At 46.8% G+C, this 22,293-nt stretch overlaps 4 protein-coding genes across 6 annotated transcripts in view; 2 read left to right on the forward strand and 2 right to left on the reverse strand.

Moving 5' to 3' along the window:
- Window positions 1-2,281: 2,281 nt before the first annotated feature.
- On the reverse strand, window positions 2,282-3,909 carry LOC120959676 (testis-specific serine/threonine-protein kinase 3-like). 2 transcript variants are annotated; one of them, XM_040383268.2, is made up of 4 exons: window positions 3,513-3,909; window positions 3,270-3,439; window positions 2,781-3,183; window positions 2,282-2,630 (listed from the first exon to the last, which is right to left on the reverse strand). In XM_040383268.2, the coding sequence occupies exons 1-4, from the start codon at window positions 3,645-3,647 to the stop codon at window positions 2,385-2,387; spliced, it is 954 nt and encodes a 317-aa protein (XP_040239202.2). In that variant the 5' UTR covers window positions 3,648-3,909; the 3' UTR covers window positions 2,282-2,384. The 2 variants fall into 2 exon arrangements, with proteins under 2 accessions (XP_040239202.2, XP_040239201.2); XM_040383267.2 differs by having other exon boundaries at window positions 2,763-3,183.
- Window positions 3,910-6,755: 2,846 nt separating this feature from the next.
- Window positions 6,756-11,032, reverse strand: LOC120959584 (uncharacterized). The gene is made up of 6 exons (XM_040383072.2): window positions 10,044-11,032; window positions 8,217-9,922; window positions 8,073-8,141; window positions 7,808-8,002; window positions 7,601-7,736; window positions 6,756-7,516 (listed from the first exon to the last, which is right to left on the reverse strand). Exons 1-6 carry the CDS (start codon window positions 10,336-10,338, stop codon window positions 7,392-7,394), a joined length of 2,526 nt encoding a protein of 841 aa, XP_040239006.2. The 5' UTR covers window positions 10,339-11,032; the 3' UTR covers window positions 6,756-7,391.
- Window positions 11,033-11,171: 139 nt separating this feature from the next.
- LOC120959586 (SUN domain-containing protein 3) lies at window positions 11,172-12,949 on the forward strand. Of its 2 annotated transcripts, XM_040383078.2 has the most exons (5): window positions 11,172-11,427; window positions 11,494-11,781; window positions 11,845-12,006; window positions 12,446-12,624; window positions 12,687-12,949. In XM_040383078.2, exons 1-5 carry the CDS (start codon window positions 11,293-11,295, stop codon window positions 12,715-12,717), a joined length of 795 nt encoding a protein of 264 aa, XP_040239012.2. In that variant the 5' UTR covers window positions 11,172-11,292; the 3' UTR covers window positions 12,718-12,949. The 2 variants fall into 2 exon arrangements, with proteins under 2 accessions (XP_040239012.2, XP_040239013.2); XM_040383079.2 differs by lacking the exon at window positions 12,687-12,949 and having other exon boundaries at window positions 11,845-12,002; window positions 12,446-12,529.
- Window positions 12,950-13,111: 162 nt separating this feature from the next.
- The window catches only part of LOC120959585 (cytohesin-1), a 61,521-nt gene continuing 52,339 nt past the window's right edge, over window positions 13,112-22,293 (forward strand). Inside the window, exons 1-2 of the mRNA XM_040383077.2 lie at window positions 13,112-13,750; window positions 16,879-16,952. Coding sequence (XP_040239011.1) covers window positions 13,675-13,750; window positions 16,879-16,952 — 150 coding nt within the window. The 5' untranslated portion in view covers window positions 13,112-13,674. The remainder of the gene's footprint in view (window positions 13,751-16,878; window positions 16,953-22,293) is intronic.

Raw genomic sequence — 22,293 nt, forward strand, 5'->3', positions numbered from 1 at the left:
ATTTTAATTCAAATGTTTACGATTCAATGGTATTGAAATTTTGTCAGTTGGGTAAAGTTTATAAATTTGCAAAAAAATGTATGTTTTCTTTTTATTCAAATATTATAACATTTTAATTATACTATATTAATGATTTGTCTGTATAGTTTTTCTATTATAGTTGAAAATTCGATTTAAAAAAAAAACTGAAGCTGAGAAATGTTTTAAAGTATTAATTGTTAAAAGTCAATCAGACGTAAATCTGTAAAGAAAAATCTAACTTTTATTGAAACTCACAACAATAGTCAATTCAATTTACATACATTTCAACTAATTTCAATAAGATCAAGTACTGAAGATTTCAGCTTGCATTTGGCCATTTTACGAAATAGCCATAAACCATCATGAATATATAAAAATAAATATATAGAAATGTTGAAGATCTGGTATCGTATTGAAATACTGCGAACATGCTTTACAATTTTAAGATTAATAGCTGTAAAGATCACGGGAAAGATAAAAACTCTGTGCAACGGATCGTCCCTCACATTGTTCCGCAAAGACTATCTCTGTTTAGATGACACATCACGCACGCACAGCGCGAAAGATAGATCACTCTCTGGTTCCCCCATGAACTTCCAAAAGTTACAATTTAAACATAACGATAACCCACCGAGCAAACGCTTTTCCCCATTCACAAAATCAATCCAACCAACAAACCGCTTACGAGATGAATGTCTCAACCTACCGCTTGACTGACCGCTGGCGTCATCGTGTCCGCAGCCTATGCCGTACCCGTGCCCGCACCAGCCAGGTAAAGTTGCCCGCTGCAACCGGGACATTGATGTCAACATGCAACCGGGCATACCGCTGCAAGACGCTGACGTACGGTCGACTTTTTGATTGACCCCGTATGTGTGTGCGTGTGTGTGTGGTACTACAACACCCACGTTCCCCTTCCCTGGAGTAATATGCACAGACTAACACAAAGTTCTCACCATACCAAGAGACCCGGAACCCGGTTGGGGCGGGTAAAAACACACAAAGTACGACGAGAAACTTTGACATCGAGCTTGTGGCAAGCCGGACAATGCTACAAGCACCGGACCCGGATAGTGTACAGTACAGGAACACAAACGGTGTCCTTTCGTTCTGATCGTACCCACACACACACACACACATACAGCCGAGCGGTCAAACGGATCGGACCGTGAAAGTCAACTTATCAGCGGGCAAGATTTATGTTCCACCACACCACGCTGCACTCACTTGCTGCTGCTGCTGCTGCACACATTCGCCGCTGCCAAGGCCAAACGGGACGTTTTGGTCGGAACAAATCCCGCATAACTATTCCGCTTTCTGGTGCGCGTAAGAGCACATAAAGGGAAGGGGCAGTGACAACCTGAAAAGAAATAAAACGAACGCAACAAAACCCACCGCTCTCCCCTTTGCGGGGAGTTACCCGCAGTTATATTGTCGACTGTAAATCACGAGCTTGAAATTGAACAGTAAAGACGGATGGGTTTGGCAAAAAGCTGTACGCGTTACGGGGCCGCCAGTACAGTAAGGCAGCAGCCGCCGCACAGTGGATAAGCGAATGATGCATTTGATCCATTTGGGTTCGGTCGCAACTTCGTTCCCGGCCGATTTATTGAGCAATATTGCGTTGCTGGAGCGAAAGGAGCCGCTTCGGATGAGTCGCCGGCTAGGAATTTCCCTACAATTTGTCCTACAGTGGTTCTAATAAATCGATAACAATCAGCGAGAAATATTTCCTAGCAATAAAACAACAAGCAGTTTTAAATTATTAATATTATAAAATCGTTCTTATTATTTAAAATACTATACTCCGCAAAAGGCATACTATCATTAGATAGTAATTTAAATTTACACCACATTCTGCTACCAATTGCTTTGCGCAACAAACAAGGAGAAAAGGTCCATTACGAGCGTAGCGTCAATGGCGGGATGATGTTTCTGCCACCCCCTCCCGGCTGCCTGTCCAGGACATTCGTTTACCGTAAAACATTACCCCACATTCGACGATGAGCGCATTATGTTGTGACACTATAAATAAAGTTTGCCACGCGGGTGCGCGGTGCCCGTAGTTTGTTTCATGAATAATTCCATTACTGCGCGCCTTAATTTCTCCCACCAGGCACATCAAAACGTGGCGACTTGGCAGTACCAAACTCCCCCCAGGGGAGTGGTGTGGCGGGTACTTTTTTGGGGGCCATTACCATTTTGGGGAAGATGCGATGCAGTGCCATGTTTAGAGTGGTGTTGCTGCCCTGCTGAAGAATGGTTGGTGCTGTTTCTTTTTCCTTTTTAATCACAAATAAATCACCCCACATTCCAGTGCGAATCAACGCGAGCACGGCAAGGTCATCGCACAACTCTATCACCTAAGCTTTATTGTCCAGCTTGCTACGCTTGGCAGCGGATGGTTCGGCCACACCGTCCGGTGCGGGCTGGGGCCATTCCGCCTGTCCGGGCGACTCGTCCTCCAGCTCAATAAAGAACCACAGCGATCGGCCCAGCTCCGGCCAGGTAATGCGTTTCTCTACCGGCAAAAACAATTGCTTCAACAAGCACTGCACCTCCCTGGTAACGGTTATGCTGGACGGGAATATAACACCGCGGTTGATTTTCTACATTAGTGCAAAGATGGGTTGAAGGGGGGTGGAGTTAACACAGTTGATGAACGATGATAAAATGATGATTAAAACAAAAAAACAACAGGAGAGAAAACAAAAAGTTAGTACCACACAGTGTTACCATACCTGGAGCAGCAGGTTCACCTGTTTTTCGTTGGAAAACGGTAGCTTTCCGTAAAGCAGCGAGTACAGCACCACGCCGGACGCCCAGATGTCGGCGTGGACGGGATCGTACGGTTTGAACCGCAGCAGCTCCGGGCTGGCGTACGCGTGGCTGCCGCAGAACGTTTTGGACAGGACCGGCGCAACGGCGTCCCGCGCCCGACAGGCGAACCCGAAATCGATCAGCTTCAGCCGGTCGTTCCCGTCGAGCACCATGTTTTCGAGCTTGATGTCCCGGTGGGCGTACCCGGCCGTGTGTATGTACTCGAGGGCGGCCAGCAGCTGGCGGTAGTACCGGCGGGCGCGCACTTCCGGCAGGTGGCCCTGCTTGCGTATCAAGCTCAGCAGCGTACCGTGCTCGGCGTACCGCATGGAAATGTAGACCCTAACGAGGGAGATGAAGAGAGGGGGAGGCAAAGAGTGAGTGTGAGAGTAATGGAAGGATCACAGTGGGTTTTCCGCCATGCACACCTCATCGTCGTTTCGATCACTTCGTAGTAGTGGATAATGTTTTCGTGGCGCAGATTGCGGATCGCATCCAGCTCGCGCGGCAAACACTTTTGCAGGAACGTTTCGCCGGCGTTCGTTTTCGACATAATCTTTATCGCCACCGTTCGCTTAAATTTCGTCCAGTACGCTTTCTGCAACGGAAGGGTTGTGGTGAGTGCAACCAGAAACCACCTGACCAAAGGGCGTAACCCCTGCGCGCTTTACCTTCACGACCGCGTACGTTCCCTGGCCGATCACATCGCCGACGATGTAGCCGTGCGTGGCTAGCGTCGTTGCCTGGTGCGAGAGGCGCTGCTGGCTTTCCGGCAGGGCTTCATTCAGCCGCGTCTGCGCACTCATCGTCGTCCTTTCGCCGGGAAAGCCAATGGTTACCAGCACAATGTTCACAATTACCACACACACACAACAACACGCTGCACACTGAACGCTTTTGGTCGCGGATTAACACGGTAACGCTGGTGGTGTAATTTGGACAAGCGCACGATTTTGTGGAGCAAAATTTCGGATGTCCTGTCCCGCCCTGCTTTGTTGCCAAACACTAATGCTCCATGTATGGGAGAGAACGAAGAGGAGTAAGAAAAGGTACAATCAAATGTCAAACGTTTGTTTGCAAATTGCATGGCCTGCTGAGCTAGCGGCACTACTACACGCGGCTGTTTCCACTGCGTGACAGTGTGTTAGTGCAAGGAGACATTTCACTTTTCGCACTGTCTAGTTTTGGTGACTGTTTTGGAGCGTAGAAAATAATAAAGTAGCAACACTTTTAGCATCGAACAAGGTATTTATTGTCAACGAATATCCCTTGCACTTAAATGTATTTCTTATAGATTTTGTGGCACCTTTCTAAAAAAACAAACGTGGCACTTACTTCAAAGGATACTTGGGGACACATCAAGGTGATTACATAACCATAACCTGCTGCTGGGCATTGCTGGAATCGCTCCAGGGTCTCATATTTTCGTTTTCCAAGTCATTATTGCGGACCTAATGACGGAAGGATACCTTATGAACGAAATGGCCAGCTTGTTCCTGTACAAGGCAGTGAGAACTTAGTGATGGGTATAGTTGGCAAGAATCCGGAGTCGACTCTGATCCGACTCCGGAAGGTAGGTCCGCCCAGTATTATCCGGAGTCGTTCGGAATCGCCCGGAAACGTCCAGAGTCGTTCGGAGTCGCCCGGAGTCATTCGGAGTCGTCCGAAGTCTTCCGAAATCGTTCGGAGTCGGAGTCGTCCGGAGTCGTTCGGAGATGTCCGGAATCGATTGGAGTCGAAGTCGGCCGGAATCGGTCTTCGACACATAAGTCTGTATAGGAAGTGCATACGCAAAGTGAAAGAAAAAGAAAAACAACGAAATGTAATGCCTGATCAAAAGTACATTGCACCGGACGGCTCCTGTTGGCTCCGACGATTCCGGCTGACTCCGACTCCGGTCGACTCCGACGATTCCGGTTGACTCCGACTCCGGTCGACTCCGGTCGACTCCGGACGACTCCGGACGACTCCGACTCCAAACAACTTCGGGCGACTCCGAACATCTCTGCACGACTCCGGACGACTCCTACTCCGCGCAGAACTAGTGGTTCGGATTTTGCCAGAGTGGGAATCGGACTAACAATAGCCATTACTAACAGGAATAGGACAGAAGCAAGCCATTACTACTAGTCATCAGCACCAGTAGTCTAGTAGTACCAGTAGTATCTACACCAAGCAGGATGTTTTGTTAGAAATCGTAGTTTCAGCAACCCTATTGAAGATCCTGTTAAAACGGGGCAGAATCAATGCATTATATAACCCTCTAAATCCTCTTCGTCACATTCGTGAGGAAGAAGCTTGACAATGTAGCAATGTGACAATGGAGAAGCCCTTACAACGGCAGTCTCACAGTCGTGCAGCGCATCAACCACGCCAGGCTCCGGTTGTTCATGTAATTTGCAAGGACCTGGATGAAACCCAGCATGTAAATCTCTGTTAGGTCGTCCAAAAGGACGGAAGGAACAGAAGTGGTAAGATGTCGTTGAGGGATTCTCCCTTAAAGCAGGGATAACGGATTGGCAGACGAAGCCGCAGTCTAAGACCACAAAGCCAGTAAGATCCAAGTCTCAGTGGCGACTGGTACTGTAGGGTTAAAGGGTCCGCAATCAATTTGGTCCAATGGGGTTTGAGTTCATTTGATAGGTTCCTCGTACCAAGGACAATCACTTCGTCTGCCAATCCGTTATCTCTGCTTTAAGGCATGACCTCTCGTGGAGATATTGTCACTTCATCTTGGACCTAGTCTGTTCCTTCGGTCCTTTTGGACGACCTAAAAGGGGCTTTACATGTCAGGTCCATGTGAATCACATGAACTACCATTCTACATCATCCGATCTCGTGCTAGGATCTGGTTCGTAACGGAAATCACAAAAGATGGTGCTAAATAATTCCCTCCCGAGCCACAGTTTGTCCGGTAAACTTTTTCAGGATTTATCTTTTGATGAATATCAGATCCGGTCTTATCATCGGATGCTCTAATGTCACGGCTATATCCGTGACTTAGATGCTACCTACCTATCACCTCAACACCATGGGTTGGTGAGGATTATAAGCAACCGGTACCAGACGCTCTAAACAATAGCAAACAAGTAAGCAAGAAGTAACACTTTGAGGTTTTTTTTTTATATGATTTGTTATACTTTTATTATCATTTTTAAATGATGCTCGCAGTCCACACCAGGCGTTAGTGTTGCGTTGATTGGTTTTGCACCGTTTGCATAACGAAATGTGTGGCTAAAACACGTTCGGTAGTCGGTTTTCTTGTGTGGTAAGCATTCCAAATGACCACGCAGGCACGGCAATGATCATTGACCCACTCGCGCAGCTATAGTGTCTTGTGTAAAGAATGCGTGTGTAGGTGTTGTAAGTATTGGTGTGTGTGTGTGTATATAATACGATCCTCAAAAAAGTGGGAAGTTTTCCCTCATCCCAAACCTCAAGAAAGCTTTCCACGCACCGTCCTGCCCCGTTCCCATTGTGTTAACAATTTTAGATAGGATTTGCGCCGCCTATTTACTCTAGAGTGATCACTCTATCGTGATAAGCTTGGGTGGAGAGTACTTAAAGCGTCGCTTCCTTTAGTCCTGTTGCGTGTTACTGCGTGCCACAGCATGGAAGATATGCAGCTGAATGAAGTGAGTAATGAAGAGGTTACATTCTTTGCCCTTTAAATATCTGACCGAATCTCTTGCGACCGGCTGACACAGCACCAAGTATCCTATTCCCCCCTTTTTAGCGTTTGGTTACGATAAACACGCTTAAACTCAAATCCCTATCAACACTAATAGCAAACACAAATACAAGCCAATATGCGGAGCAACAATACACAACACAAGTAAAGCGCATCACAGTATATAGTTGGGGTTTGGGGTTTTTGGCGAGCCTCGAAAGTAAAATTTTATGGCCTTTTTAAATATGCACATGCGATAACGCGAACAAAGGGGTTGCAACGGGTAAAACGGATGCCGAAACAAATTTTGCGCAACTGAACCTTTTTATGCAAACTTTCACAAACGCGTTCTCCATCGCCACGTGGGTTTGGGGGTTTTGCTCTCCATCTGCGCAGCGCAGCCTGTTTGCGCACGGTACCGTAGAATAAATAGGTTTCTATCTAATATGTACATAAAGCCCGGGGGCTCAGCTACCCCGTCCCTAGCCCCTTCCTAACTGGTCACCGGGTACAGCTGCAGTCAACTTTCGCGCGGCTATTGATAGTACTCTTTGCGGTGCGCGCAATTTAAAACCTGCCCCACAATCAAAACCTTGTAGCGTTTGTATATCTGTGTGTATGTGTTTCTGTGTTTCTGTTTTAAGCGTAAATAACAGTACAAACTTACTTTAAAAAGAAAAGAAAAACACTGATTCTCTTTGCCTCATCACCTTCATCACATCAACATACGCATTACTTACGGGTATGTACGTCTGTCTGCTAAACAAAATCACTGGCTTAATCTATGGGATTGCCCCCATTGGATCCCCCCCCCCCCGGTCCTTTTCACCACCCGCAGCGACTGATCTGACTAGCTCATTGGCGCCGTTTTGTCCAATTATCACCAGCTGGGTGGTGCTATCCGCATTATCTTGATGATTCCACTCTTGTAGTACTGTGGTATACTGATCATGTAGTTGGTGTCCCGGCCGCGGGAAGGCTGCCGAAGGATGTTCACTATTTTACCTACAAACAAGTAGAAAATAAGCATTGTTTAATGCAAACCTAAACCTAAAGCACACAAAAAAGTGCACCAAACCCAAACTTTACCGAGAACATTCAACGTGTGAAAGTGTTTGTGCTTGAAGTGAATAATCTGGCGCAGGTTCGTGTTGGCGTTCCAGTGTTTCGCTATCTCGCTCGAACAGATCTGCACAATTTCGGGCCCGTCCATGAATGGATCGATCTGGAAAGAGATGAGTTTACATCGAAAGGTTTGTTGCATCCATGGTAATCGGTCCTACCACTACTACTAACCGGATAGTATTGAACGTCCAGCGGTTCCATATCACAGCAGGATTTGATGACGTCGATCAGCTTCCGGTAGTTGCAGTCGCGCTTCGACATGTGCAGCAGATACTTCGGTATGGTCATTTTGGCATTGTCCGCCTCGAGCCGCTCCGTTGCGTACTGCCGCAGTACGCTCTCCTTCGGTAAAAGGCCAAGGTGCATCTGGAGGGAAAAAAGAAAATAGCTATAGAGCGAAACACTTCAACGGTTTGCCGTCCGGTTGCCGGCTTACAAAAGCTTCCGTTATTGTCGCTTCGTTGCAGTTCACCGTGTACAGCGTTACACTCTGCTTGGGTTGTGTCTGAAAAAAGGGAAGAGGCAAAAGGTTTAATAAACGATCGCGATCATCGATCGACGTGCTTCGAACAACACGCACCATTGGATGGGTGACGAGCGGTACTATCTGATCGTACTGTGCTTTGGCCGCACCATCATCCTTCTCCAGCACAGGCATGAGCGATCCCTTTGCCATGCTTTTCACACACTCTGCCTTCGGCCCAGCCGTTGTTGGTGGCGTTTCCTTCAGTGTGTTAATTTTGTGCAGCGTCTCAAACACGATCTGTTCCGCACGCAGATCGAGCAGCTCATCATCGTCCACCGTACCGTGCTCGTCGTCCATCCGTGGTTCCGTTGCACGGGCATAGAACGCTTCCGCCGTTCGGTTTGGCCCAGCGTACGATCGCACCGAGCGATGATCCGTAGCTTTCAATGCCGATGATCGCATCCTGCCCTCTCCTTTTGTCGCATTGCAACTGTTACAGTACCGCTGCCTGGCAGGGTGGTCCTGCTTCGTGCGCATTAGGAACTCTTGCTCTGCACAGTCCAAACAGTGCATTTCTTCTGCTTCATTTTCCTGCTGCTGCTGCAAGCCTTTCGATCGCTTGCTAGTGCTGGCAGAAAACTCGGCCGGTTGATAGTAGTACAGCGAGCAATCTTGATACCGGTGCGTCTCGACAAAATCCGGTTCGTCCGAATGCACCGTTAGGTCGAGCCGAAGGTTCTTCGAGTTGGAGGATAAGGTTGGGGGTCGATCCACCGGGATCGGTAAGTTCTTCGGAATGGCACCCGTTTTGTGAGCTTCCGTTCGGTTCACGGCCGGTTCGGGGCTTTTGCTTACCGTGGCATTTTGCTCTCTACTTTCTGGCCGAGCGTTCGATTGCGTGTCCACTGGTTGTGCCACTGCCGGTAAAGGACCAGCAAAGAGTGCTCCTGCTTCACCCACTTCGGCCGCTTGATGATATAAACCCGTTTCATTGCCCTTCGGTTCGTGCTGTTCCGCTACTGTTCCCGCTGCGATTTGTACCGGCGAAGCCTGCCTCGCTCCGTTCGTCGGTGATCGTGGACCACAACCACCACCATCAACTTCCGGCCCATGTCCACCTTCCGGAGGTCGCGCTGCCGCCGCACCATACTGCTCACCGTCCAGTCCGAGCAGAAACCCGTCCTGCTGGCGGTTAAAGGTTTCCATCTCCGAGCTCGGCTCCGGATCGAAGTCCATCTCGAGAAAGTCCGTCTCGTCGTCCGGCGGCAGATCGCCCTGCAGGTCTAGCAGTTGCCCTGCCGCCCCCGCCGGCTCACCACCCCGGTACGCATAGATACAGTCATCCGACGTGGACGCATTGTCATCGTCGGAGTAGGCGTTGCTCGGCAGCAGTATGATTTCCTCCACCAGCCCGTTCTCGCTAGCGTACGACAGGTTGCCGAGGGAATTGTTGTCGGAAAAGTCGCCCTCGTCCGCCGGGTCGACCGTATCGTCGTTGTTTGCGGCCGCCACCAGCGGTGAATGGTCCGCTTCTGGTGCGTTGGAGTTGTTGGTAAAATCAACCACCGTGCTACCGTTGCTGGTAGCGGCCACGTCGAAGGACGTAACGGGCGGTTGTATAGTGTACCCGGTGGATGAGGACACAGGGCTTGCGCCGTTTGTGGGGGGATTAAAGCTGTTGGTGATGTTGTTGGTACTGCCGGTAAGGAAACATTCCGGAAGGGTCGGATGCAACCGGTCCGGCAGCGCGTCACTGCCCGCAGAGGCGGCCGGGGAGGACGATTGCGTGAAAATGGACGATGCGAGGTGGCGGGTGGATCCTGAAAGTGAAAGAAGGATCATTTCAATCAATTGCTCAATTTAAAATATAATATTTGAAAAACATTCTTTTTAAATCCAAATTAGGCGCATTTTTCGCGAATGGCAACCGCCTTTCCTTACCATTCTCGGCCAGGTGAACCTTTTCCTTCCCCGGCGACTCGTTCGCCGTCACCCCATTCTGCTGGCCGTTGGTCGAGGGCGACCCGTCGTCCGGCACCATCCCAACCACGCGACCCTGCACCGGTGGCATTAGATTTTCCTGCTCGATCAGGTTGTTGTTGTTGAACTGGTTCTGATACTTCACCGCCGACACCGCCTTCGCGATGCGGTCCGTCCCGATGACCACCGTGAGGCCAACACCGCCACCGCCGCCTCCGTTGCCGTAGCAGCACTCCTGGTTCTTGTTGCTATCCATCGCCCGGATGGTGACAGAAATCGCCCGCTCCCCGTGTTCAGCCCGTGTTCAGAGGAGCCGGAGGAGCAGCTTACGTCCGAAAACACAAAGAACGCTATTTACGAAACATTTGGTGGGGGAGGAGGAGGTTGACACCACACTCTTGCTGCCCGGTCGTATCGCGCTTCACGTTACAAAATGATGTAATATTGTTTATTTTTAAGGGGCATCGGCTACTACGCGTCGGGGCAACTTCGGCATTGTTTGCAGCTGCCCGGGGTAGGGTGAGGAGCCGCCGTGCCGTTCGGCCCACACACACACATACACAAACACACACACACTCTTCACTTCCCGATCGACGGACGCTTCCGCTCCCTTTCCGGTTGTTCTTCTGGTACTGCCGGGCGTTGCTGATCGCAGCAGTAAGCTAGCCATTCATTTCGCACTGCATTTCAGGTTTGTGCTGATGGCCTGTCTCTCTACCAGGTCTCGGGATGCAACTATTGTTGCGCCAGGATGCCCGCTCGTTCTGGTTGGTTGCAGCAAATTCCGTAAACCGTCAGTGATGCACGCACTTACAATTGCGTGAAGATGTACAGCCAGCAATGGGAAACCAAAACAAAAAGAAGGTACAGAAAGTGGGAAGCCGCACTACACAATTTTGCAGATCACCACCACCGTGCGCCGTAAGCGAGAAAATGTTTGCGACGAAATTTATTGTTGTTCTTTCTCTTTCCCGTCGCTTTTTTTCTTCACTTTTGTTTTGTTCCGAGTGTCATTCTGACAGCTGCGGCTGGTTTTGCATGCATTTTTCGTTTGCATTGCCCACTGTTGTCCCTTTTGTGACGCAAGCGCCCTCTATGGGGTGTTTTTGGTTACGGGGTTTTGAACGGTGCACACGGCACGTTGAACGTTTCCGTCTCAGTATGCTGTGCTGTGGTGGTTGATGGAAAAAGTAAACGTGCGAGTTGCAAAATGCCGGAACATCAACAGAAGAATTTGGCCGTTTACATGTTGTGCGTTTTGCTGGCTGCTCTTACCGTGTTTCAGATATATGTGAGAGAAAACAGCACCACACAGCAAATACACGACCGGAAATTTCTAGAAGAGGTAACGAACGCCTGTAAGCAACACCCTTATCTCCGCCAATTTCTAATCATTTGCTTTATTTTTTAGAATTCGGAACAAAGCAAAGATGTAGGACAGTACAAAGTAACTGGTGGACAGACCGATTCCAAGGTACAATGTTTCGAAGAGATGGAAATCCTCAACGATAGACTTTCTCTGTTGGAGCAGCTCAACTTCGACAAGCTCGGACCGACCGACTATGCGGCGCGGGTCTTTGGTGGAGAGGTCGTGTCGGTCGTTCCAACATCGCGGCATCGTGGCTCCCTTTTGAGTCGTGTCCGTACGGCGTTTTCTTCGATGTACGACAACTACTATCAGATGCAGTGCATTATACAGGTACGGGATGGAAAGGCACTCCGGGCATTGTGGTGCAGGTATTAATGTACTTTCTTACTCAAGGACTGTGGTACATGCTTTGCACTCGAGGGAAGCTCCGGATCGATAGTGATTAAACTGGTGAAGAGTGTCGTCTTGAACGCAATTACGATTGAACACATCCCAAAATCAGCGCTGCCAGTTAGGACGGATGTTTACAGTGCTTTGAAAGAGTTTTCTGTGTGGGTACGTACTTTACCCTTCCCAAGTGCCACAACTTCGCAAAACGACCACTAAACGGGTTCTAAACGGCTCGAGCTCTCATTCTAAAAGGAATCTAAAAAGACTTCCTTTGGCAAGCGGTGAACGACTGGTGCATTCTAAAAATAGCAAAAGAGCTTGTGGCGCCATCTGTAGGTGGCATAGCCACACAAAGGAGCTTTCTTCGCTTTGATTGCTTTCTCATTCTCTGTATTTTATATTCATATGAATATGAATATGAAAAAGGACAGCAACATAATGATAATTTATAATACGCCATCTATTGAGCAAACCAGCAAAGCTATGGAGCATTCGTTTTTTTCTATGAATATTAATTTTTACAGTCGTTTACGCTTAATCTGTTGCGCTTGGGGACACTATTTTCGAATTGATTTTCTTTTTCAATAATTCGATTACCCTGCAGGGCATCAACAATCCAGAGAGCACCGGGAAGGAAATTTACTTCGGTACCTACACCTTTGATTATATGACCACGTTTTTAGAAACGTTTGAACTCGATCTGGATCAACCAGTGTCTGGTGTTCGTTTTGTGAGAGTTGATATCCATTCCAATCATGGGGAAAAGTTTACCTGCATTTACCGGTAAGACGAAACAATATCATTTTTTATTGCACATTTATCATCCGACATCTTAATATTGGCAGGATTCGTGTACATGGAACACCGGAAGAATGATACTACTTGAATTGTTAGAGGAATCTGGTAAATGACGAAAATGTCATCCTCAAAATATTTTAACATGTAAAATATCAAAATATGCTTCCTCACAATGCAAAAAATATGTGCTCAAAATCCTTCATTCGTCAGAAATAACTGTATTTTTGTAGTTTTTGCGAACTAGGCAAAAAAACCAGCCCCTAAATTTACAACTATTGCCACACATGTTGCACTTCAACCGACTTTTTAAAATAAATTATGTCCGAAAGGCTTCCCACTGTGCGGCTAAACAAACCAGCTTCGTTAAAACACGTTGACAGCGTTCGTTAATTCGTAGCGCGTTTGACAGCTGTCCTCAACGAAAGATGGATGTTTTGTAGCGAAACGCAAGTCCAGGAGGAGGAAAGAAAAGTAAAAAAAAACAGCTACAATAAAGACGCGAAAAGAATTTCCCTCTTGTGCCAGAAGTGCGTGAGTCTGTTTTTGTGTGAAAATGTAAAGCGTACCGTATTTGTTTAGTTTACGCACATTCCAACCAGCCAAAAGAGCATCCAGCGAAGATCGTGCGTTTGGCAAGAGGAGAAAAACCAAGTCTGGAAAACCACCGTCCCGCGTCCAATAAGCGCCTTCCCGTGTGTGTGTGTGTGCGTTGGCTGTGTTGTTGTTCTTTCCCGTTGCGCGTGAAAATCGTCTGTTGCTTAATTGATTTTCTGTACCCTTTTTTGTTGTTGTGGTGTTGTGTAAATCGTCCCCCCTCGCGCGTGTGTGTGTTTGCGATTCTCGGTAAAGAAAAATCGGTCGTGTAAAAATTAATTCGATTCCCATTGTGTGTACGTGCGTGTGTGTATGTTTGTGGGGAAATACGTGCGTGCATGATTCATCCCAGCAGCAGCAGCAGTAGCAGTTGTAGTTGTTGGTTGGAAAATTTGGAAAAGCGCATCCGCGACCACGAAAACACCAGCGACGGAGAGAACTATGGTCAACACAATGGAAAGCTCGTACGCAACGATGTCAAACATTTCGCAGCACACAGAAAACTTCCCACTGCCAGGTACGTCGCGACCTCGTTCCGTGTCGGCATCGGCCGAAGGGTGCGCGTTGCTGGTGGGGCCGATGGGGCACCCTTTTTTCCCTTTTCGTCTGTTTTTTGTTGTTGTTACTCCGCCGTACATAGGGTGTGGAAGCGCATTAGTTGGCCGTTGGTGTGTATGTGTGTGTGTGTGCTGGTGTATGCCAGCTGTCTGTGTATGTCATTATGCCCCGCAGGAAGGCTGCAAGAGGGTGAAACGGAGGTAGGGGCCGCCATAGGCCGTGCAATGGCCCCCGTAATTAATGACAGCGGTAATTGCCCTACCGGACGGCTCTCCGGTACAATTGTGGCCCGTTACCCGTTGGTCGTGTGGGTCACAGCTTGCTTACCTTGCGACCGACATTGCGAAGTATGCGCCGCTCGTGTGTGTTACGTAGCCCCGGTGGCGAGCGTTTCACTTTTTTCTTCTGTGTGCACCCCTCAAACAATTGTCCCCTCGCTTTGACGGTAGGCACAATGTTGCATTAGAACGAATTGTTAGTTGAAAAAAAAAAACAGGCAATTTTCTCATATGCGTCATTGATGTTGTAGGATCGGCCCAGCAAATGCTTTTTCAGAACCACCTGGGTGTTACCATGACAACAACGGTGGAATCTTGTATTAACCGTCATTTCTGGAAGATTTGTTGTAGTGATGGGTAAAGTTGACAAAACCAACCAACGCTAACGAGTCAACGCCGGAATGTAGGTCCGCCCAGCATTATCCGGAGTCGTCTGGAGCCGTCCGGAGTTGTCTGGAGTCGTCCGGAATCGCACTTAGAAACAAAGGCCTGTATACGAAGTGAACGCGCATGAAAAAGACAAAAAAACATAACGAAATAAAATGCCTGATCACAAGCACATTGCCCCGGACGGCTCCTGTTGTCTTCAGTGTTGCAAAATGTCATGAGCATCACGAGATGATCACCAACAAAATCAATGAACATATCCGTGGTAGCTTAATGCTCATTGCTGATACTCAATGAAAGAGTGTCATGATATGCGCAAAACGACATGCGAGTTCTTGAGTCAAACGGAAACTTTGACTGACAAGCTAAGCTTAATGCTGTCACAAGCGTGAACAGTGCTGCCAAATGCCACTGTTTCAGTCACCAACACTCATGCCTGAAACGAAGCTCAAACCAGCTCACGTAAACAACTGAGATGATCAGAGCTGAGATTCAAACAGTTAGTGGATCAATAACATGCTTGGTGACATTTTATTTAGTACCCAGCTCTTAATCATTCACCTGGTCACGACATTTTTTGTCGATCTGTTGATTGTCTGTCGGATCAAACAGAGTGAGAAACTATGCTCATTTTGTTTTTTGGAACCACTCACACGCACCACACATCTCCCATGACTATCGTGTTGATCACGGACATAAAATGTAGCAACCAAATGACTGACCAAGAGTTGGTTGTGTAAAATGTCACCAAACATGTGATGGTCGCAACAACTATTTGAGTCTTACCCCTGATCATCACAGTAACACTCATGACGCTGACATTTTCTTGTTTTAGCCGGAATTTGTCATGGACGTTTTACAGAGCTGATCACAGTAAAAAAAGTCATGACATAGTGACTAACCAAGTGATGGTCGCAAACATGTCACGAAGCATGTATAGGTCACACCAATCGTTTTGAGTATCACCTATGTTTATAACAATTGAGTACGTGACGTTGACATGGATTTTGTTTCAGTTAGATTTTTTATGACATTGACAGTGACATTTGGCAGTGCTGGTTGTCTCTGACCGATTCCGATTCCGGTCGACTCCGATCGACTCTGGACGACTCGGAATGACTCCGACTCCGGACGACTCCGGGCGACTCCAACTAGTGGTTCGGGTTTTACCGGAGTCGGAATCGAACTACCAATAGCCGGAGTCGGGTCGGAGTCTTGGGTGCGCTCCAAAGAGCACATCACTGTGAATGTGTTGTGTTATTTAAACGCGGAAGAGAAACTTCTCAGCTAACATTAGAAGAAAAACATACACACCAGCTCACACAAAGTTTTGATAAGAAACAAAACACCACAACCTTATCGACACGCTTTTCCTTGCATCAACAATCAATTAATGTACACCCCCTTCCTCCCCCCATTACCTAGTCCAAACAAGGTAACAGTACACCTGTTTTGGATCCGTCGACATTATCATCCGGCCTCCCGACTCCTCCACGACGACCGTTCTGTGTCGTCTTCCTTCATTCGCCCTGCCCGCGTCTGTTTATGCTTGCTCTTTCACTCTCTGTGTGTTGCACAATGTTTTCTTTAAATTTTCCCGGCAACTCTCCAAAACACCCAACACACACACACGCATAAACAGCCGGGGTATCCGGGACCGGGACTCCGGGATTATAGGGTGCGCACGTTCGATGGATTACCGAAAATAGAAGTCATTTGAACGAATGTTGCCTGGAACGACTGCGCCACCAGCTAACGGGAGTGTTTGGGCAGGGAGGCCTTCTGTTTCTCAAGTGCCCGCACTTCCCTCTTCCCCCCCTCCCCCGTATCAATGTGTATAAAATAGGCCATACGCGTGGCGAGTGTGTCTTTGTAACCGCAGACACAATTGAAGCAAGCAATGCCCCTCCCACCCCCCCCCCCGACCCAGAAGAGCTCATGCTAATCACTCCTACCCCTCCGGGAGAACAGAACCAGGCACAGTACCTTCTTCGTTTTTCCCCTTATGGCAGAGGGACGAGGAGGCGAGGGAGTGGAAGTGGTACATATCATGCCACCGCACCGTGCCCGTAGCGGAAAGAGTTCGTTTAGAGTGAAATTGACCCTGTCAAGCGGCGGTCGCCTTGAGTATTCTTCGGTCGGCGGTCAGTCGGGCTGGCGGCGCATTTGCTCCTATCCGGACGATCATTAGATTGGCCGGGATTGCAGTTCTAATTTTACATCGCCGCCGGGTTTTTGTGTACGTGTTTGTGTCTTCTTCCCTGTGCAATTGTATTGCAGTCGGTGCATACAATTGGGCAAAGCCGCAGCATTACAGCACCAAGACGTAATTTGTTGCAAATCAAACAGTTTTGCGCAAGGTAGAGAAAAAAGCGTAAAAATACTAATCCATACACTGTTATCTTCTTTTTTTTCATTTTAGAGCTAACACCAGAGCAGCAGAAACTGTTGATAGAGCTGCGAAGGAAGAAACAGGAGATTTTACTCGAGATACAGGTGAGTTTTTGAGCGGTGGAACGTCCCCGAGGGGGTTTTTCTTGCTATTTTTAGGCTAATCTGACGTCCAATTGTTGATGTAAATGTAAATTTCCGTACGTGAATTATACTGTCAATCGATTACAAGAGTTAACACAAATTGCACCAGCCGAATATTCCATCCACAACGTACGAAGGAATCTGTTTCACCCGCAAAGCACGCACGTCTTGAAAGCTACTTTTAATAATGACGTCACGGAAATACGTTACTCGCGCGAAGCCGAAGCAAGCTGAACAGACACGGAACCGGTTTAATAACGCCGCCAATGATAACACGCGACGCGAGAATATTTGCCACACGCGCATAGCATCTCAGCTTTGAAAACGATGCTTCTTGATTTGAATACGATCCGCGGCTCACATTCCAAGACGCTGCCCCGATTTGGATCTCTTCTCGGAAGTTCCCACACGTGCTGACGTCGTTGACTCATTCGTGCGCATACGTGACACCCCGTTTTGTGCTTCACACGCTGGGAGTGATTCACAGTTTCACCGATTTAAATTGTGTGACGTTTATGAGTACGAATCAAACTTTGCTTACCTGCCGTTACGCTCCAATCGCTTGCGATGGCTGCCGGACTATTCACACAACTCTGCGGTGGTGCACCTTTCTTGCCGTCCAATCGCGGACTGAAGGAAGCCACCCAGCGGTGCGCAGCTTACAGAAACGGAAGCCTCCAGAAGGCACCACTCCCAGGCGGCCCAAGCATCGGTGGTGTGCTGCTGCTGCTCGTGGATTTACCGCGGCCACAAGAAGAAGCGGTTCGTTTTGCCATTTTGTGACCTCTGACACTTCTGCTGTTCGTCCTGCTTGTCGCGTTGACGGACTAATAGCGTTTGTTCAGCGCCCTAAGCCTTTTCGATCGTGTCGGAGGCCTCCCTTTCCTCAGTGGCAAGGACACGCGAATTCGGTTCCTCTGCCCACTGATAGCAGCCAAAGGCCAGAAGGCCAAGCCCAATTTTTTGATATCCCGCTACGCCGTGCTGTCGTGTGGTTTGATTTTTGGATTCGGGTCATGCTGGTATTAGCCAGACCATCAATGGACCGGCGAAAGAGCATTAGAGAGAGAATGGTAGTGGCTAATTTGCTACGTTTTTCTTCGTAAGAATTAACTAATCAGTAGCTGTTTGTTTCATTTCCCTTCGGGGGAGGTGCTAATGTTGACACGCATCATGATGGTTATCCATGCATGATTACTGTTGTCGTGGTTTGGGTGCGATGGGTGCCTTATTAGCTCGTCACGATTTTGTAATAGTTGAAGGTACCACCTCGTAGACATCGAAACAAAGCTGATAGGAAATTCTGTCATTCGTGGCGGAGCAAACAATCGCCTCTTCTATCCTTCGAGCATAATTGACCAAAATATTCTAACTAGATCAAGGGCATAATCCAACGGGCCTAGTTGGTAAATGCGCAATCGGTGACGACCTTCGAAGGCTAGCTGAAAATAGCAAACCGTCTGCCCCTATCAACGATTCCGGCGAGTGCTGGTTTTTTGGCATTGCAGCTGCAAACAAAAGACCCCCCCCCCCCCTCCCCCCCCCGGTCGGTAATCGATAGCAACCAACCTAACCCGCAATCGTTTATGTTTCATTACGGATAATGGATGTTTGTCGTGTGCGGCCTTCAGGTTCAGGCTTTCGGCAGTGGTCCACCAAGCAAACCAGTATTTTGGCGATATTTGCCATCCCAAATTGAATGACATTTTTGGGTGCTTTTTAAATATATTTCCCAGAATTAAACATAATCCCCCTTTGGTGGAGACCGACCCCTGGTGGATGACACACTTTGTTTTTCACAGGAATAACCCCCTACACGCTGTCGTATTTTTGTAGTCGTTGTACATTTTTATGACTTTATTCCGTTGTTAAACATGCGTCCCTCCGTGTGCCGCGAAAAAAAGTGGTAAAAATCTTTAAAAAAAAAGGACACGCGTGCCGGTGTGTAAAAATGTTCTGATTTTACGCCCTTCGCTCATTCGTTGCGTAGGCAGTGATAATAAAATTTTGGTTTAATTTTCGCCCCATTTTTTTATATCGTCACAAAATACAATAAATACCACGCCAAGGTAACATGTAAAGCTGTACACGAAACGTTCATAAAACCGGAACATATTTCCTTCCGGTTGGAAAAAAAAACTCTCTGGTCATCAGGGAACAGGGGGTCCCTGTCGTTGTGCTGCTCTTAATCAGTGCGCTGGCAACGGGCACCCGCAGAAAATGGCATGCGACAGCAGGACCTCATTGTGCAAGCGCTTGTTTTGTAGCTAATCATGCAATAATAACCATCCAAATGGGGCTGGCTTTCGGACGACGTATCGGGGCCTATAAATAGTGGCTTTTGCAAAGGGCCAATGGGAACCCTGGGCTCTTCCGTTTGATGTGTTGTGGCTTCCCTAGAAGCATGATAAAATAAGCTAACTGGCCACTTCCCGCATCTCTCGATGGTCCTTTCATTGCAACCCAAGAGGGGAAGGTTATCATCCTGCAGACAGAGCATAGAGTTGTACCCAGTCCTTTATCCTCTTTGTTGTCTTGCACATAGACCGGAAGGAACTTTTCACCATCGGCTACAACACGGTGCTTGTGTGCGCATGGGTTTGAACTCTCGCGAACCCCGGTATGGAGCACCACTCCGGGCGCAAGATTGATTGCATTAATGCACCTCGGGAAAAAGCTTTTTCTTTATTGGCAAGACACGTTTTGCGTTTTTTTTGCTGCATCTTTTCTATCCTTCCTTTTCACATCAATTTTGTGGAGGAAAAGGTTTCGTGATTGAAATGCTCTTCCTTCGGTAGGGTAAGGGCACTTGAGATGTTTTTTTTTCTTTTCTCTTCTTTAGATTTACCGTTCACTACCGCTATCGCTCGTTGGTGCATTTCCATGCGATTTATCGTCAATCATTTGATTTCTTTTCATTTTTTTACTTTAATTGGTTGCTTGTTCACTACAACGCGATGCAATTGATGCGTAATGAGATGTATTTTTGAAGATTTCTTTTAGCTGCTTTTTTCTCTTTTACTATTTTTATTCCTTTTATTATTCCTTTTATTCCTTTAGTATTATTATTATGTTTGTTATTTTTATTATTTGCATTGTTAATATTATTATTACAATTATTATTATTATTATTATTATTATTATTATTATTATTATTATTATTATTATTATTATTATTATTATTATTACTATTATTAATATTATTATTACTATTATTAATATTATTATTACTATTATTATTATTATTGTTATTATTGTTATTATTATTATTATTATTATTATTATTGTTATTATTATTATTATTATTATTATTATTATTATTATTATTATTTTTTTTTTTATTCCTTTTGTTATTATTCTTTACATCACTCATTACACATTTACCTTATTTATAATGTGATTTTTTATAATTGTTTCTTATATCTTATGCTTTTATTCATTACTGTATTATGTATAACTATAATATTAGTTCTGAATTTCTAAATTATTTTTATTACACTTTTTTTAAGATGTAATTAAAACTTTTGACTTCACAGTTCATGTAAAGCTAATTACGGTTTAATAACTAAATTATAATATTAAATGAATAATAATACTTATTCAATTATTATTATAATTTAGTTATTGCCCCTAACCAGTTTAACATGAACTGTGACGTCAAGTGGAAAGCAAAGTGGCCTCTTTGCTTTATAAATATTTTATACGGAAATATACAGTAACACGTTGCAGCTTTTCCTTGAAAAATTAAACTCACATTTATTTATGGTCCATTCCGCACCGTCTCAGTTGAATATCCTTTTCACGTGCTTTAGATTAAACGCCATTTACCCGGTATGTCCGTGTACATAACCGGCACACCGTAACACAGCATCAAACCTGCTCCTACTAGTGGAGCTTTTCATCCATTCCACCAAAACAAACATACTCCCTTTCTCCCTTATTTTTTCGGATTTTGAGACTTTCCCGAGCTTGAAGAAGCTTTACGCTGGCACGCTCTGGCGCTGCCTGGGCCCTGTGCTGATGCTATTATATCTATTTACCTACGCGCCAGGATACTCAAAGGAGATTGCTCTGCTCTCTCTCTCTCTCTCTCTCTCTCTCTCTCTCTCTCTCTCTCTTACTTGCGTCAGAAGTAAAGAGCAGCTTGCTTTCTCCCGAGAACGAAGGGGAAGCTAGTTATGTTTAGTGCTAAAACAACAAAACCTTCCCTGCTGTGCTCTCCTCTCGAGGAAATGGCAAAATAAGGGAATAGGTATAGTACTCGCTAGGATGGGACTGCCGGGAGCTTCTTCTCTCATCACTCACACACACACACACACACGAACAAAATTGTACAATTTGTTGAGAAAACGTTTCCACATTTTCCTACACACACCCAGAAGGAAAGCTGCTTCTGGCACTTCCGGCATCATTGAATGGTGCGCAGTGCTTTCGGACCAATTGCCGCTTCAGCTTCTCTTCCGCCTGGCCACCGAAAATGGGCTCTCGTGTCGCTGGAGGTGTAGTGTGTGCGTAAGCTTTTCCCGCCCTTTTATGTTCCGCTGGTATGTTTTTGGAGTTCGTTGGACTTTCTCGATCGATCGCGAAACGGCGTCGGTGTTTGTGGAGCTTTCCTTACGGGGGTTTTTTTCCTCTTCCTGTTGGTTTAGGATTGATGTAAGGAAGTGTACAGAGGCGTACAAAAGTATTTGTAATTCCTGCAATACGCTGAAGGGTGTGAGCAGATGCTATTCTTTACATCTAAACAAACTGATAGGTCAATATTGTTTCAATCAACCCCGCGTCGACTTACTCTGACTCTCCTGGCCCGTTTCGTTCTGTTGGGGTTCACTTCCTGGGGACTTCCTCCCTATTTTTTACGCTCTTTCGCTCACGCCGAAGGTCGATCACACGCACGCTCTCGTGTCTCGGATGCTCAGTGGTGCTGTCCCGGCCAACACCCCGATGCCGGGATTTCGGGACGGGTTTTCGCCGTCCTTGCAGCCCCTGCAGCAAGAAGCTGCCGCGCGAGCCACACTGCAGTAAAACGCCTGAAGGGGAAACGAGCACTCTTCCCCCGGTGCGGGTTTGGTTCGGTTTGGTCGATGAAGCTGAAGCATCACAATCACAACAGTGCAAGGGCAATGGTGCAGCAAGAAGGATGTGTGTGTGTGTGTGGTGGGTTTCCGCTTTTCCTCTTGGCAGTCGTTTTTCGATGGGGTTAAAGTGTTGCAAAGAAACAGCACGTGCTCTAGTGGTGTGACGCGTTGTTTCGGTTTTGGTTTTGGTGCTTTGGTGGAAAACGTGCAGTTTTCGCAAAGGG

Source organism: Anopheles coluzzii, chromosome 3 (genome assembly GCF_943734685.1).
Source record: "Anopheles coluzzii chromosome 3, AcolN3, whole genome shotgun sequence".
Classification (NCBI taxonomy): Eukaryota; Metazoa; Arthropoda; class Insecta; order Diptera; family Culicidae; genus Anopheles; species Anopheles coluzzii.

Excerpts from the sequence above, each read along its gene's own strand:
- LOC120959676 (XM_040383267.2), bottom strand. The coding sequence starts at position 3,647 with ATGAGTGCGCAGACGCGGCTGAATGAAGCCCTGCCGGAAAGCCAGCAG. Across the intron at positions 3,440-3,512 it reads GAACGTACGCGGTCGTGAAG|AAAGCGTACTGGACGAAATT; the intron begins GTAAAGCGCGCA and ends CTTCCGTTGCAG. Across the intron at positions 3,184-3,269 it reads GTGATCGAAACGACGATGAG|GGTCTACATTTCCATGCGGT; the intron begins GTGTGCATGGCG and ends CTCCCTCGTTAG.
- LOC120959584 (XM_040383072.2), bottom strand. The coding sequence starts at position 10,338 with ATGGATAGCAACAAGAACCAGGAGTGCTGCTACGGCAACGGAGGCGGC. Across the intron at positions 8,003-8,072 it reads CGACAATAACGGAAGCTTTT|ATGCACCTTGGCCTTTTACC; the intron begins GTAAGCCGGCAA and ends TTTTCCCTCCAG. Across the intron at positions 7,737-7,807 it reads TGGACGTTCAATACTATCCG|ATCGATCCATTCATGGACGG; the intron begins GTTAGTAGTAGT and ends ATCTCTTTCCAG.
- LOC120959586 (XM_040383078.2), top strand. The coding sequence starts at position 11,293 with ATGCCGGAACATCAACAGAAGAATTTGGCCGTTTACATGTTGTGCGTT. Across the intron at positions 11,428-11,493 it reads ACCGGAAATTTCTAGAAGAG|AATTCGGAACAAAGCAAAGA; the intron begins GTAACGAACGCC and ends TTTATTTTTTAG. Across the intron at positions 12,007-12,445 it reads TGAAAGAGTTTTCTGTGTGG|GGCATCAACAATCCAGAGAG; the intron begins GTACGTACTTTA and ends ATTACCCTGCAG.